Source organism: Sinocyclocheilus grahami, unplaced genomic scaffold, assembly GCF_001515645.1.
Source record: "Sinocyclocheilus grahami isolate Dianchi unplaced genomic scaffold, SAMN03320097.WGS_v1.1 scaffold162.1, whole genome shotgun sequence".
NCBI lineage: Eukaryota > Metazoa > Chordata > Actinopteri > Cypriniformes > Cyprinidae > Sinocyclocheilus > Sinocyclocheilus grahami.
Genome location: NW_015505341.1, coordinates 1,277,765 through 1,295,593, shown reverse-complemented (window position 1 = coordinate 1,295,593; position 17,829 = coordinate 1,277,765). Strand labels below are relative to the sequence as shown.

At 36.8% G+C, this 17,829-nt stretch overlaps 1 protein-coding gene across 1 annotated transcript in view; it reads left to right on the top strand.

Moving 5' to 3' along the window:
• Window positions 1-17,829, top strand: part of pard3bb (par-3 family cell polarity regulator beta b) — a gene marked incomplete at its 5' end in the record, with an annotated part of 318,014 nt that overhangs the window by 174,221 nt on the left and 125,964 nt on the right. The window contains one exon of the mRNA XM_016282603.1: window positions 3,481-3,613. Within this exon, the coding sequence (XP_016138089.1) occupies window positions 3,481-3,613 (133 nt within the window). The remainder of the gene's footprint in view (window positions 1-3,480; window positions 3,614-17,829) is intronic.

Genomic DNA, 17,829 nt, shown 5'->3' with positions numbered 1-17,829 from the left:
GATAGATAGATATAGACTCCGAAATATAGAATCTAAAAAAAAAAAATCTGGTATAGATTGAATGATTTTATGGAGATATACCATGGCAGTGCCATCTCTCTTCTCTCTGCAGACTAAACACTATTATAGCAGAGTCTGATCTAATCAATCCTTCTCACCATTTCTCTCAGACAGCCATCTAAACAGCACTGTCATAATCTCATTACAGCGTGGGCATTAATAATGAAAAGTAGCCCGTGGAGAGCCCACATGATCTGTGCCCTAGAGACTGTTTCCTCCTCATCTTGTGCCAGAGGAGCGCTGGGAGGTTTGCTCTGGTGCTGCATGCAGTCGTACAGGCCTGCCAGACCACTTTTGTCTTTAACAGCAGGTTGAACTGTACGCTTTGTGATGTTGATTAAGACGTAAGTGGAGTCTGAGGAGATTTTATGGATGGGACTTTGAGCAGAGAGGTGTAGATGAGGCTAACAGACAGAGTATTGTCTGAGGATGGAGAACACATGGGGAGAGAGGCTGTGGGAAACGACGTACCTTTTATCCTCTGACCACTGTTTTTGTGTCATTTTCAACATTTCTGTAAATGAAATGCTGAAAACCTTGTTGACCTCTCGTCACAAAGAGCCTACAGCAGGATCACAAACAGACAGAATGTTGTCCAAACTGAGATGGTTCAATCAGTTTAACACTGAATGAAGCTATAATGATAACATTGATGTCGTTGGAATCACTTTCAGCGGGTTTTTGTTGTTGTTGTTTTTCAGCTGATGAAAGACACTGACAGCCAATCAGAATCCACCCTACTTTAATGAATTTGAATATTTAAAGCGGCAGACAACAAAACTGCAGCACACACTTTTAATAAACCTAATGTTGTTATCCATTTGTGTGGATGCAAATACAGTTATTCTTATTGTTCTTGGTGTGAACGACCCTCAAGAATTGCCTCCTTTTCAGTTTGTAAGTGTAAATGTGAATTAAATTGGCCACACCCAATATGAAGTTCAATAGAAATGACAAAGTCAGTAAAATAATTTACTAAACAACATGCAACAAAGGAATTTCATTATAATTTCATTTCATTTTAGTATTAATAAATAATGAAATGTCCATAATCTCAAAAAACCAGCCACAAATACAGTAATTTTGTTACACATCACAAAATGTTCACATTATTTTCAGATACTGCAATGTTATAAAATAAATGACACAATTTGATAAAATATATTCTAATTGTAAAAGTGTATCAGAAACATCCCTAGAACTACATTACAGCAGTGTTGTGGATTTCTTTAAACTTAATTTGATTTTAATTCAGCTTCCTTAAATTTAAATTCTAAATTCTGGTTCCTGATTGCTGCCTTAATTCTGCGAATGTGAACGTCAATATTGTTGCAACATTTCCATCCACTGCATGAGCCTCCTAAAACACTCTACACTACAAGTTTTACACTCTCTCTTCCCACCGCCAACATTTCCTGTTAATTTTTATTGATTCAGCTGCGTGTTCAGAATCTCGTCCCTTCAAAATTGCAAGCTCTATGTCCTCCTTTTTATTCTGATAAATATTACAAGGGAAATGGAAACGTTGGCTTGGGAATCCTCATTGATCCCCTCCTGATCTAATTTAGTCCCAGTCACTGTTTCCTCTCCCGGCAGCCTGCGTTCTGTTCCCCACAGGCCACCCCCTCCATAGACCTGCTCTTACTGCCGTTAACATTAAAAGGGCCACATTATACACTTCTGTAGCGTTTTGTTTTTCCCCAAAGTCCACTTAAAATGTTAGTCAAGCTTTCTTGCACCAAAACCACTCTCAATTTAGTTATACACAACCATTTTCCACTATCTCTCAGCCTTTGAATTAAACAAACTGTGTCTGCCACTGTACCTTTTAAGGCTTAAAAACACTCCAGGACTTTTGCACAAATATTTGCCTTATTTTACGCTGTACGAATCTGTGCTAATTATTGAAGTTGACAGATTTCACAGAAAATCGTAGTGTATGTTGGTACTTTTCACACACTGTTTATTGACTACTATGAATTTGGACATAGTCGTCTTTTGCCCTGCTTAGTGTTTTTTTTTTGTTTTTTTTTTACATACAATTTAGTATGGAAGTAGGAATATTTGGACATAGCAATTATTTTCATTCGTCGTGCATCTCATAGCAACGCTTGTTTACTTTTCACACACTGTTTATTGACTACTATGAATTTGGACATAGTCGTCTTTTGCCCTGCTTAGTGTTTTTGTGTTTTTTTTTTTTTTTTTTTACATACAATTTAGTATGGAAGTAGGAATATTTGGACATAGCAATTATTTTCATTCGTCGTGCATCTCATAGCAACGCTTGTGTTCTGCGCTACTTGAAAGTATAGTAACATTTGATCCTCAGTCATTTAGTGTATGATGCCCGGTTATTCTCTAATGTCAATAAATGTACAGTATGATGCCCAGTGTTTTAAAATCTGTTCCGATCAGGAATTGTATTCCAGCCTTTAGTCTGCAATATATTGCCTAATCACCTCAGCCAAATCTTAACATTAAAACATGAATGCTTAAACATAACAACAACAGAAAACTTTAGCAATTTCTTTCAAAAGTAAATTTAAAATATCTTTTATAGAAATGTATGTGTAATACTTTGTTTTATAATTGTTTTTATTAATTTATTTATGTTTATTGTATATGTATTTTGTGTTCTACTATATTATTAATGTATAATCTTTGCCATGAAATAGCCTATGAAGCTGATGTGGCAGTAAACTTAAATGAACTGTAACTTAAACATAACAACGCTGAACAGGTGCCCTGGTGCCCTCTGTTGCAGTGGAGACACAACTTCTTGTCCCTCTCCATAATTGCTGTTTTAAGACCTTCAGACACTCAGGGCCTAAAAAACACACACAGACACACACACACACACACACCTTGATTTACAATATTTTATGCGAGCAGTTTGCTTTCCTAATGATCCACAGTTAACCAAATGCCGGCAGCATGTGCAGTATCCGAGCAGGCCATTAGAAGACCCATCTGATGCACTGCACCCTGCCTCTCTAGCATTTGAAATCTGCCAATCGAATTAACATATTTCATAGTGACGCTTCAGGCCTGGGGGCAAGATAATGAAATGAATTACCATTCTGTTTTTCTCTCTGGGGAAAAGAGACAGAAAATCTGTAACATCTGTGTGAGTGGCTTAAATCCTTCATGCCACTGACATCTAGACTAATCAGATGAATTAAGAGCACTTCCAGGAGCAGATTCTTGTGCTGTTTTCATCTCTCGTTCTTTTCTTTCCTCCAAAACCCGAGTCTTAATGTGGTATTTGTTTTGTGATGAATCCCGAAGCCGGCGTAACGATCTGCCTGCTATTTGAAAGTCTTTACCTATCCCAGCGCTCAGATTTGCCTCTTCTGTTTCCATAATTCACAAACAGAATCAATGCAGTGACACGGCTTCTCTCATTTTCTCTCGCAGGAGTTCCAGGAAGCACGGCAAATTCTCAATCGATCCTTTGATAGCTGCGTGGGGCAGGCAGGGCACCTCGGCCAATCAGATGGCAGCACTCAGCCCCCCATGGTGATGAACAGCATCTATGAGCGATGTGCGGGTGAGTGATGGGCTCGCTGTGTCTTTATCTCACTGTCGGTCCGTGCCGCAATGAGATGTTCAAGGAGAAGGCCACACAGATATCTAGTGCTAATATATTTCTGTCGTCTGCGGCGCATTTGCTTGCAGATTGCCTTTTCATCAGCTAAACTGATAAAGTTTGACTCTTCATTTTGACTTAAAGGCTGTAGAAACAAAACAAATAGTACATTTGAACTACATTTGAACATCTAAACACAAAATTACTTTAATAGAATGAAAACAAACCATGGTCTTTGTAATGTATGAGTAGACAAAGGTATTAAAAGTAATAGTAAAGATATTTATAATGTTACAGAAGATTTCTATTTCAATTCCATCATGGTTTAAACAAATATTAAGCAACACAACTGTTTTAGTATTGATAATAAGAAATGTTTCTTGAGCAGCAAATCAACATATTAAAAGTGTCATGTGACATTGAAGACTGGCTACTGAAATTTAGCATTGCCATCACTGGAATAAATGTAATTGTAAAATAAATTAAAATAGAAAACATTTATTTGAAATTGTAATAATATTTACTTTTTTTTACTGTACTTTTTGATCAAATAAATGGAATCCTGTTGAGCACAAGATCATTCTTTCAACAACGGACATTTACTTGGACACTCATTTTCACTATTTTTCATTTGTATTATGTTTGCCATCATCAAACGCTCACTTAAAGTTAAAGCACTGATAATTTAATAAGACTGTTAAATGTAATCTTTAGCAAATCTCAAAATGAATGTCTATTTTTCATATTGGACATTATAATGTTATGATCTTAATTGTTTTTTTTTTATCTGTCAAGACAAAACAATATAGAATTGTAATATTATTGTTCATTAATCGGTTATCAAACAACATAAAAATAATTATCAGCTTACCGATGTCTTATCAGTGCATCCCTAATATTAATGATAGTATTTAATATCAGTTTTATTCCACATGGATTGGTCTTCCTCATAGAGACCAATATGCTATATTGAGACCTTTTAAATGCTGCTAAGTTTTGTAACCGTTTTCTATCCATGAGCCATACTGGAAATATGTTTGAATGTCTGTCACTATCGATACAGTGTGCTTGTCATACATGTGCTATCTTTTTTTGTCTCTCTTTCATGCCTAGAAAGACTCTTTTATCGCGGCTGTATTAGAAGTTGGAAGTTTAACTCGTCTGAGAATTGGAGCACATTTGCAATTCTTTTCATGTGAAATGCCTGTGTGCATAGCCTGTCGTGTGGACCATCCCTTTAACCGAACATGAAAGAGTAACACTCCTCCTCCAGGATTTCAACACAAGTAGAGACAGACAGAAAGAGAGTGGGGCTTAAAATGGAGCTGCCTGCTTCACGTGTCTGCAGCTTTTCTCGAGGAGTGCGTTTCGCACACACTGTACTCATCGGGATTCCCAGAGTGCATAATGCTAAGAAAACATACCAATAGTCCAATATTAGCCACATCAGCTTCATATCTCCCCTCTCTGACACCTCACACTTCTCCCCGTTGTTTATTTCCGTGATAGACAGATGCTCTGACGCTCATAAATGTATGCAACTCAAATATAAATATATATATATATATATATATATATATATGTATTTTTTCTCTCTCTGACTGGAAGTGGTTCTAGGTACGGTGTCTCATAAGCAAAGAAAGTATGACAGTAAAGAAGGCAGAAAAAGGAAAGCAAGCCCTCCACTCGTGTTGTGATTGTGTTTGTGTTGGTTTCTCTCACCCTGACCTTGAAATCATTAAGTTGATGCACGCTTTATCTAGGCCATGTTTCCACAGGCACAACAGTAATGCGGTCCGCTCGTAACGTAGCGTAGCAAACAATTTAAAATGCATAATGCCCTCATCAAGAGAGTGCTGAATTTTTTAGCGTGGCATAGCCATTTGAGCTGAGGGAAGTAATTTACTGGTAGTAGTTTGAGCTGTAAATGAAAGCTAATGATTTCGTACATATGTATGTGTATTGTGTTTGCTTTTGAAGTGGTGCTCCTCGGGAGAATCGCTCTAATTATAACCCTGGATAACAGTGGGCCGGGAGCTGAGGAGAGGGCGGAAGTGTGGGATGGTATGAATATTACTGTTTCTGAACTCTGTCCATCTCTGGTGTGGGACGAGTTTTTCTCTGCCCTCTAACGCCTTCATGAGAAGATGAACTGAGTTCTGTGGAGTTTAAATTAAGAGTATTTTTATTTGCTTTATTTCAGGCATTTTTTTGCTGTCGTTTACAAAAGCACTGTGGTACCATGGTACAGTGTTGAATCCGATGATGTATCAGATGATAATACTATGGTAGTATACCATGGTACTGAATGATTGTCATATTCATATATCATAGTATTTACATAATATGCCATGGTACTTAAAAAAAAACACCATGGTATTCCATAGTGCATTTACAAAAACATGGTATTATTGTGGTTTCAAAAATTTAAGTTCAAATCATGCTAAAAAACAGAGTTGTTCTTTAGTATTAGGTCCAGCTAATATGCATGTGTGTTGTAGAGCAGTGTTAATTTCATTGACGAATATTTTTTTTTTTAAACCAACGAAAATTAGACTATTAGGAAATAAAAATGTGTTTTGAATGACAAAAACTATGATAAGAATCTATTTATATTTGTCAACGAATAAAAAAAGAGACAAAAACGAAATGAAAGGGAGGGACGATTTGGGAAGAGATCCAGTCAGAACGAATCTTCTGCTTTGCCTGGGGTTAGATGTGCACATTTGAGCTGTACTGATCTAAATGGGACATAAGCTAGCATACACTTGCTAGCATGCACGTCTCATAAAACGTTCAAAAATGTCAACGTCTGGGAGTAAGAGAAGAGCAGACATAGGGATAAATTTGAAAAAGTCCGGTTTTCTGAGTGCACACACCCGAATCACGCGCACAGAAAAGCGCCTCTCAGACAGCGCACGAGTACTAAAATCAGTTCTCTTTCATGTCTTATCTCACATGAATGGAGAAATACACACAAAATGATGTCAAATTGTCTGTTTTGATGAGTATTCATGTAAACACACTCGGTTAAGTCTTAAGTCATTGTAAACAGTTGGGAGAATATCGGATGTGTATCAGTATAAAGCATGGTTTTAATCGGTTTTAAAGGGAAAGAGGCCTAATTTAGTTGCTGTTGTCCGTGCCATTAATATTAATCAATCAACAAAAGAAAGAGAAAAAAAATCACTCACTGCTCTTGACTGAATCACATTAGTAGCCCTAGTAAGGATTAATCTAAATGTAATTTATATAAATAAATACGTCTGCTTGAAAGTATGAAGAATGTTTTAAGCATGTTGTTATAAAGAATTCATATTATATAACCATTGGTATTTAATTGAAAAGTAGACCATGTTCTTGTTTCTTTATAAGTGGTTTAATTTAATTTTAAGATATAAGACAAGTTATGTGTCACAGCAGTTAAATCTGTGTCTATATTGCATGTTCAATCCTTAATATAATTCATATTAATAGGTTAATAGATGTTTTATCCAGGAATCTATGATGAGTTTAAACATTTTTAGAGAAATGCTTAATAAATGCATTACACTGTAACTAAAGCCATTAGATTTTAGCCATTAGATTTCTAAAATCTAATGATATTTAGTCGACTAAAACTAGACTAAAACTAAAAATAAAACAATTCAGATTATTAAAATATGACTAAAACTAAATCAAAATTTGCTGTCAAAATTAACACTGTTGTAGAGTAATTTGATGACTTTGCCAAAGCAGTTGGTCTTTTAACTCAAAGATGGGTCTTCAAATCCCACAGCTGCCATACTGAGCATTGCAATTTCTCCCATTCTTTAAATATATTAATGTGTGTGTGTGTGTGTGTGTGTGTGTGTAATACAATATTTTCATTACAGGAAATGCCTTATGTTCTCATAGAAATACTCATGCAGCCAAACCTCCCCTGTTCCGCTCACTGTCATTATGAATATTGTACACAGATGTGAAATATTATATCTGTCCAGTGTCTGTGGTAATAGATTCATACCCAGCCCTCTTGGAGACAAACTTGGCTTTTATTTCAGTTAATGTTTTACATAAGGAGGTGGTTTGCTATTGCAGGCGAGAGGTCTGGTAGCACACACCGTTTAGGATTAATAACCCTGTTTTAGCTGGAAGAGCCATTGATCCATCATCTTCTGAAGGAACAACTTATTTCACTTCGACTACGCCACCCTTTAGCAGATAAATAATTGTGAGTGTGTGTGGCTACGAATGTGTGTATGTGCATTTGTATGCAACACGCATCCATTTTTTCATTCACTCCAACATCAGTTCATCTCTCAAGTGTGTGTATGTTCATGTGTGTGTGCATGCATGCGTCTGTGCGCTTGATGTATTATGGCAAAATTGTTCGCAAAATGCGTTTGCTAAGTGTCTGGGAATCTGAGGCATTTGTTTTCAGTTGTACAGTGCTGGCTCTCAGACAAAGACCTCCAGCCTTTGTTTTGGTTCTGCACTATTTGGCCTAACAGACATTAATGAGGTCTTTGTCATGTGGGGCTCCAGATACAGTAGTTGAAAACATCAAGGAGAACTCTGGGTAAATGCTCCTGAACTGCCCGTGAGTTACATAAACACACTCAGAAACAGCTCATTGTGTCTTTGTTTCTTCAGCAGGTTGTTTAAGTCTTCTGTGTGTCCTAGCGAGAGCCAGGCAACAGTAGTGTGTAGTCTCTTTAGGCAAATGAAACATGAACCGAGTACACAGTCACTGCATCATCCTGTTAACTGCGCTTCCTGTTTCATTCATCTCCTCACTGCACGTTCTGTTGAGCTGTTGGTTTCATCCTTTTTAACCTGCTAACACAGTATACTGTATATATCACACAAACAAATATTCACTCTATAACTCACTTTTTCGATTAGTCTAAGTTTTCAGTTTAATATGCTTTATTGGCATGAAATATTTACCTCCTGTATCTACAGTGAAGAAATGGAAAAGAAGAATAAAACTGTGAGCAAACATAGCGAAGTGAAGAGATTAGCTAATATACACGTACCATTCAAATGTTTGATGTCAGTACATTTACATTTTTTTATTTTTTTTTATCTTTATTTTTTGAAACTAATACTTCTATTCAACAAGGACGCATTAAATTGTGATTAAATTGGCATCAAAAGTGACAGTAAATTAATTTATAATGTTACAGAAGATTTATCTTCTAAATGATTGCCGTTATTTTGAAATTCCTTTGATCAAAGGATTCTGAATATTTCCACAAAATTATTAAGGAGCTCAACTATTCTCAAAATTGATGATATTAAAAATGTTTTAAGCATTGAATCAGGACATGAGAATGATTTCTGAAGGATCACGTGACACTGAAGACTGGAGTAATGGCTTCTGAAAATTCAGCTTTGTTTGAAAAAAAAATATTTTACAGTATTAATGATTTTAATTTATATTTGATGTTTAAAAGAGACTTATTTCCAAATAATAAAAAAAAAGTCATAATAAAAATCTTACTGACCCCAAACTTTTGAACAGTGGTGTATATATGACTTTCATTCTATATTTTTGACACAAATCTAATTGCATAATGCACCTGTGAGTGGATCTCATATAATATATATTCAGAATATGTCATATTAAGAGGAGTGGAAACCATCCATGTTCTAGCAGTCACTTCAATGTGAAATGTGGGCTGACTGGTCTAAGTGCATGCTGGGGGATGAATCAATGCTCCTCCTCACTGAAACGCAATTAATCTCTTGTGTTCCAAAATTACCTTGAAAATCTAATCAGCGGCGCTCTGTATCTGATACATCAGCCACAGCTACAGACCAAATCTGTCACATGATGGCTTTAAAAAAAAAAAAAAACAATAGTGAAAGTATTGAAGAGCTCTATTTGATGAGGCCAGGCGGGGGCTGCTCTCTGGTGACCGTGGCGACTGTAGCTATGGTGGGCGGCACAATGGACAGCCTGAGCAAGCCCCGCAGTCCAGTTCAACCATGAATAAAAACCCACTGTAATTTGGTTCCAAGTGCTGGGGAATTTCATTAACTGATATAATGTTATTATACCAACCTATTGAAGTACTGAAATCTGTTTTGTATCTTTGTAATACACGGATAACCACCAAAAGCAGGTAGTGATGAGAGTCACATGATGAATCAAAGCCTAACACAAGCAGCTTTTAAATATTAGCATATTTAGAAGGCGCACAGTGTCATTCACACAAACACTAAACACCATCATGGTAACACACATGAAACTTAAATAATGCAATAAACATACATTTAACAACATTAGATGTAACACAACCCTAATGTACAAAACTGATAAGAAAAAAACATTTTTAACAAAAAAACACCAAATTTGAAATATTACACAGGGAATTCTGGGAATGTCAATTTACGGTTATTTACTGTAAATTAGGGCTGCCCCCTAATAGTCGACTAATCGTTAGTTGACCAGAAGAGGCTTGGTCGACCAAAATTGTATTAGTCACTTAGTCGCAGAAAAAAAAAAAAATCCACAGGCGAAGTCACACAGTCCGTAACTAACAGATCGTTAACGGCTAGTCTATGGTAATACAGTACATCAGGCAGGACATCCAAACGCTTGCCTATCATTCATCGACCTCAAATATGGCTTATCATCTGAAATTTGTAAGTATTAGCAACTTTACATGGCCACTCAATCTAATGTTAACCTAGAGAAATGTGCGCTATATGTGTGGAGAGTGGAAGCTGAACAAGTAGCTCTCACTGCAGGACAGATGGAGGCGCCGGTGCGCTCACTCTTAAAATACTGGTCATTTTTGGTCATACAGATAAGAGTAATACATCTTTCAAATCTGTAAAGACTCTACGTTTATTTGTGTGCACTCACAATAAAAAACAAATCGTGCTTTTGTGAAATAATGAAAGCAAACAGGATGCCGTCTCGGTCTGTGAACTTGAGCGCGAAACACCGTGTATATCTTTACCTTACAGACATAAAAAATATATCTATAGAGAGTGAAATGTCTACTTTCAAATGAACTAATTCAAATGGAAAACAAATATTCTCAAATTATGTAATCCGTATGAAACCTGCATACAGACGCATCACTACTACGGAGATGAAGAGTCAGTGTTGCCGACTTCATCTCATAAAACAAAAACAAAGAAAGCACTAGTTTATTAAAATATTAAAATGTTAATGCAGTCTCCTTACTGTTTTCCCCTGACACATTCATAATCATTACTTCTGCTGGTGCGCTGTGGCAAGATTTATGCGTGTACTTGAGCGCTTTTTAGGCTATGTAGGCAATTAAAGGCTCATTATAATGATTTAAATGGTTTATTAATAAACGTGCGATTAGTCGACTAACGCTTAAAATTAACGACTACTAGTCGGCCAGAAAAATCCTTAGTCGAGGACAGCCCTACTGTAAATTATACATTCTTTTTCACTTCAAAAATACGGTATACTACTGTAAAATTACATGTAATGTCCAATACAGTTTTTCACCGTATATAGTAGGGGAATTTACCGTTAACCATTTAATAGGTTTTTACGGTAGCATTTTTTTACCGTAAAATTCACGGTAATTTTTTACAGTGATTTTTTTTAATTTTATTTAACTTTATTATATATAAACTTTATTATATATTATATATATAATATTTTATTTTATTTAGAAATAAGACCTCACCCAGTGTTTCTCAACCCTGGTCCTGGGCGCCCCCCAACTCTGCACATTTTGTGTCTCTCCCTAATCAAACACACCTGATTCAACTCATTAGCTCATTAGAAGAAACTCCAGGACCTGAAATGGGTGTGTCAGATAAGGGAGACATACAAAATGAGCAGTGTTGCGGGGGCGCCCAGGACCAGGGTTGAGAAACACTGACCTAACCAAATATGTGCTCGTGTACATCATCAAGTTGCATGCTTTTGTTTCAAAGTGTGCTCTTGTGGGTAACCATAATTTCTATTCAGACGTCTTATATAATTCTCTGATCATGTCCTACCCTTTATTCTTCTCTCAGCTCTGCCTACAATAAAGGCTAAAAAGATGAGAGACTAGCTTTACGATACCCATACCTGCAGCAAATATTCAGACGGGGCCTCTGCAGCGCTCCACAGATCAGTTTAAGGGAGACCAGTCTGTGTCTTAGCAAGGAGATTTTTTCACAGAGAGCCGCAGGGGAGAACAATGACAGACTTATCCCACCTTTCCTCCCTCAGGACGGAGACAGGAAAGAAAAGGAGTAATGTGAGTGAGAGAGGAGATTATTTAGGTGCTAGAGGTGCAGATGAGAAGAGGAAGATGTTGTGAGCGTGGAAGAGGGTCCACTGGATGACTGCCTCTGAGGAATGGAGGGATCACTAAAACAGAAATGAGATTCTTTTGCAAGTCATTTTCTGTGATGAGTGCCACGGCTCTAAAAATTGAACGCTCACCATGACAATTGAACAGTGCAGCACATTTGCACACATTAGCTAAGGATGACGCTATTAGCTCGGCTTTTTCCATAACACACTGAATGAGAAATATTTCACTCTCTTAAAATGCTGGATGCTGCAGAATTTCAATTACACTTCATTAGTTTTCCATATTTGATTCTCGCAAAGTAATGTTTCGGTGGCGGCAGTCGACTATGCCAACAATTGATTTGCTTTTATTGCCGTAAGAGTGTGAGTTTTGACTTTTCACAGAATAGACACACAGCAAAGGACTTTCTCATTCAAAACAACCTTTTTAGCTAGTTTCTATGTGACTTAATGGAGGAACATAACAGATGTAGAGCTATTATCTCTCTGACCTCATCTTGACTCTCATCTGGAACCATAGGTGTCAATTACAGTGGTCATTGGCCATGGCCGATTTTTTCCCCACCACTTTATAAAATTAGCTTGCGGCAGGGGTGTATATGATACAGAAGACGCTTTTAAAAGATCCTGTTAAATTATGTGCAAAACCTAATTGATATTCATGAGCCAAGCCTTCTTTTTGTGACATCAGCATGTTAGTAAACTCCCCTAAACTGTCCCCACCACTTTTTTAAAACAAAGTGACGCCCATGTGAGCCACTTATAATCTTAAAACTGATCCTGAACAATCACTCATAAATATAGTAACTTCATGAAACTTGTTCTACTTTTAAAAGGTTCTCATGATTACTGGAATGTAAATGTTTATGATAAAGCAATTAACCCTATGGTGGTCTTCAGTCATATTAGACTGAACAATTTTACGTTGTTCTCAGAATGATACACTGTAAAAACAATATTGCTCCAGTTATAACAACTTAAAAATTGATGAAGAGCTTTTGAATCTGAATCTAATCATGGAATCATTTGCTGATTCCCAACACGGTTACTTAAATGCTAATATATTTGATCATTCAAGACAAAAAAAAAAACAAAGAAATAGCTCAGTCTGAACAATCGTTGCAGTTAGTGAACTTTGTAAAATAGGTACTAGCATAATTGCGTTTCTCATGTAAACCTAATACCAGCCTCTCCAGAGAAAATGCTTCATCCCCATGCGCTCGTACAATTGCACTTCAAGATGAATGCTTGCACTCAGAGTTCTTTATTCCTGGTTTCTTTTGATCAGAAACTGTCCTAAATGCTTGTCTTTCATCTTCGTGTGGAGGTCCAAGGCCAAAGTGTGTTATTCTCCTGAGCTTTTGTTCTCACCGACAGAGTGTGAATACATTTGTTTGATGAGCGTGAGTCTTTCTGGAGAAGCATTATTCATTGACCTATTTTGTATTGTTTTACCCCTCTGTGTGGAATCAGAATTAGATTTGTAATGCGGGAAAAACACCTTTATCCACATTGTGTTTTAGGAATGAGGTGAATAGAAAAACAGGAAATGTTTATAAGAGATGGACATTGTACAATTTACAATTGGTTTGTTGTGAGTGTGCGTCATTAGCAGGACAGGTCATTTTCAGTTCTCAATCATAATTCAGGTATTTTGCTTGTTTTATACACTTTGGTTATGCAACAGAAAGTGTTTATTTTCACCTTCATACTCTATCAGTGGTAGAAGGCAGGACATTTCTTCTATTTCCGCTGTTGAGCTCGGTAACGCCATCCACTAAAATTTCATTGGACTAGAGTCACACTTTGCATAAATCGTCCCATGAACATGAATGATACTTAAACCCAAAAATTAACATTCTGTCATTTCAAAATGTCTTCCTTTGTTTCACAGAACAAATAAAGTCATGCAAATTTGTAATGGTGAGTAAATGATGACTGAATTTACATTTTTGTATGAGCTATCCTTTTAAATTTACTTTGACTTACAGTTGTGACCTGGTTGATTAAAATTTGTCCAACCACTCATTTTGACCCTAAAGACTAATGCCATATATAGAGATCAGAATATCATAAAGATTTAGAGATGGGCCAGTTAGTAACTACCCAGAAACTGTGAAAGTAGCATGCTAACAACCACTAAAAACACCTTAGCAACCTCATAGCAATGGCTGAATAATGACACTATTGCCTTCTGTTGAGCTGCTTATTGCGGAATTGAATTTATTTCATAATTGATGAACTTTGCAACATTGGCACAGTTATTGAACTGAATTGAAACAACACTGAACTAAACTGAAATGAATAATGACACTATTACCTTCTGTAGAGCTCAATTCGTTTTATAATTGATTGATTTTAGAGCAGCAGCACAGTTACTTTCCTGTTTATTAATGTGAAGCTGCTTTGATACCATCTGTAAAAGGCGCTGTATAAATAAATATGTCTTGACATATCGTATTCATCTTATTCACTATGTATTTATTGTAAATGTAGCTTCTGCAACAATGCAATTTTTCATGCCAATTAAGCTTATTTGTCTCTGAGAGACAGAAACATTTCACTCATAAATTGAGTTTGGGTGAAAACTCAAGTTATGTGGTACGTGACATTGGTTTCTGTAAGCCGATTGGCTATAACTCCCTGCACATCATTGTAGTCAAGACAAAGGATAAGCTAATTTTTCCACACAATAGCACATTGTTTCAAACCCAGAATCGCTGGTGCCAGCCAACACACAGCATCTTCAAGTTATATTTGCTGCTGAGTCAATAAGCTTTCACACATTTGAAACAGACAATTATGAAATAATTATCCCTCCACCCCTTTCTGATTGATTTGCCACAAATTGCTTTTGTTCTTCTTTTGTATGTCTAAATCCTTTCCTTTCACTCAATGCATCCAAATCTCTGAGTGCATCTAGTATGTGAAGTTTGTGTTTGTCTTTATGTCTGATTGTTTTTGTATCTACATAGGCAGTTTTTAAGCTAGCTTTTTTTTAAGCTTGTGCAATCTATCATCACATGTCGGATCACAGCCTGCTGAGAGCCGTATTTGGCCTTCTATCTCTCATCTGCTGGGAAAAATTGTCCTCATGAAAAATGAATAGGATTATTTAAAAGAGATTGCAATGTAATGAAAACCTATTACTGTGTGCTAGGCTGCTGCTAGCTCGTTGGCGTTTGCCTCTCTCCCTTCAAATCCTTTTTCTGTGGGTTACCCGTGCCTCTGCTATCGCTTGCCTCAATTTAACATCAAATCATATTTGTCACAGGCCCAAACCCCTATAGTCCAGCTCTCAATAATTACTGTAAATCTCTGCCAATTTCCTGCCCCTGTATTTGTATTTGGACACGTACACAAGTCACTTCTGGAGTAGCAGGGTTTAAACAGAAACAAGTCGGCTAATGTAAACCATACAGGCTCTCAAAGCCAGCATGTCTTTTTCTCTCCCTCTTTTAGTGGTTTAGATGGATTTTTAGGGTGTTGGAGTTTCATTTCTGATTTATTTTTTAATGTAATTGGTTCTGAATGTGTAGAGTTTTATGTTAGCACTATAGCTGGCAGCATGCAGCAGCAATGTGAACAGTACTGATGCTAGATTGACTGCACAGAAATCTGTATTCGCTTTAAATGGAGATTGTGGTTAGAACTTGAGAGCAAAAGTTATTAGCAACAGGACAGAAGAGACTCTCTCTTTCTGCCTCTCTGCCCTGTGGTAATACTCGAAATGAATAGCATGCCCTGTGGTTGTGTGGTTTTAAGTTGTTTACAAGTGTGTGGAAAAAAGAGAGCGCTGTGCTTTTTTTCTCCTGATGTAAGCAATCTTCACTTCACAGGTGCTCATGTACACGTATGCATAAATCCCCCACACACATAGAGAGATTACACTCTTGCATCTTTGGTGTACCCCAGCAGTAGCAGTAGAAGTATAGTTCAGCATTTTATTTTATTTTATTATTTTAGTTTTATTTTATATTTTATATATTATTGTTTCCTGTTTGTTTATGGTTTCATTTAATTTTTTTTATTGATTTTATTTTATTTTGCTTTGTTTTGTTTCATTTCGGGATTTGTTTCATTTTGTTTACTTAGTGGATTCAAACAGACATTCAACAATATCATATTGTCATAATTGTCATTAATCATTCTGTTCCAAAAATAAAAGGAACTGTTCAGAATAAAATCTCAGTTACCAACTCTAATTAGCACTAGCGATTAAAATGTCACCTGAGTGAGGAGGCCTTACTTAACCCCAGAGTGCATCTGTCTCCCTCCATGGTAGATGAAAGCAGTGTGTATGCTTTGTCAGAATTCAGGTAATGAATGCACTCTCGATTGCTTTGAATCAGTGCAGACTCACACACTCATACCCACAGCTGTATCCAGTCTGACTCCAGTGCCCTGCTGATAGACTTGTTCCGTTGTGCTTCTCTCTGATGGATTGGTCCCTGAGGGCTCTGTGTAGACCCCTGTAGAGAGCATGCAGGCCATGTGGGTCTAGAGAACAGAGAGTGTGATGTGCATAGGAGGAGACCAAAGGGTTTCATATGTAACATCTTGATTGTTTCACTCCAGCATGTGTACTGCCTGAAGCTTGGTTTGGATGATGGTGAAACTCCACAAACACTGCCTCTCCTTTAAAGAAAATCCATTACAGTCTCTGTCCAGGTCTCACTGACAGTGAAAATGAATGCATAGCAGTGAAAGATGTGGTTTAACGTAGTTTATTCTTGTGTTTAATGGATGTCAGATTCTGGCCTACACTGGAGGAAAAAAAGTGTAGAATTTGCTTTGAAACTCTTTTACTCTTTTTTGAGTAAGACAAATAACATATTGAAATAAACACAACATTTTGAAGTAGAAAGAGTGAAATAGTACTTTCTTGTAAAGTGTATTCCAATGATCTTTATATTATTTACAACTCTGTAAAAGAGGGTATATGTTTTTTTGGGGTTTTTTTGCATACCATTTTCTCAAAATAATATTTTATTATATTTTATTATGAACATTTGTTGACATTGGTTCATTGTATGCGTGGATTGCTCTACTATGGTTTTCTCAAAACCAAGTGAACCTTTCTAGGCAGCTTTATTTGGTCTAATAGTCTTATCTAGGAGTGAGTCTTAGATAAGACTATGAGTCTTGAGTCTAGTGAGTCTTATGCCCAAAAATGCTTTTTATGTAGGCAACTAACTGGATTTTGAGGCAGGCCAGTAAATGGACCAAACGTGTGTGGCCCATGAGATACTGAAACATGTTTCCACCAGATGCTCACTACATCCCGATGCCTACTCTCCACACTTCTCTCTTCTCCACACCCTCCCACTCTTCCTCCATAGTGTGACCCTCAGTTCAGTGACAGTTAAATGAGTGAGATGATATTGGGGTTGGGGTCTTTCCGCTCTCATCTTTCTTTCTCACTCTATCCTCATACATCCTATGTTTTAGGAGAGTATCGCTCTCATATGGGACTCCCACAGAGAACACGCGACCTCTGACCTGTTGAGGAGTTATAAGCTGTGTTCCATTCAAAGTCGGATGTGGGACATTCCTACTTAATATCTCCAGCTTCCGACCGTAAAAAGTTCCATCTTATGAAGATGACACAAAACAGAAGAGCAGTACTAGCATTTGTTTTGCAGGTGTGCAATTATCAATGGAGATGGTTTTTGCACCCATTTCATTTTTTACAGTATTAATTTATTCCTTTTGAAATCTGCTAAAGAAACCAGTGTACTGTACTGTTTGAATGATCAATTCTGAATTGAAGAAAATAACTCATTATAATAGAGGTACATCTAGGATGCTGGTTAGTTCTTGGGAAAAACTCTGCTTAGAGAAGAGAGCTACAGCAAATCAATGTTACTGTTTAGTTTGGTACAAC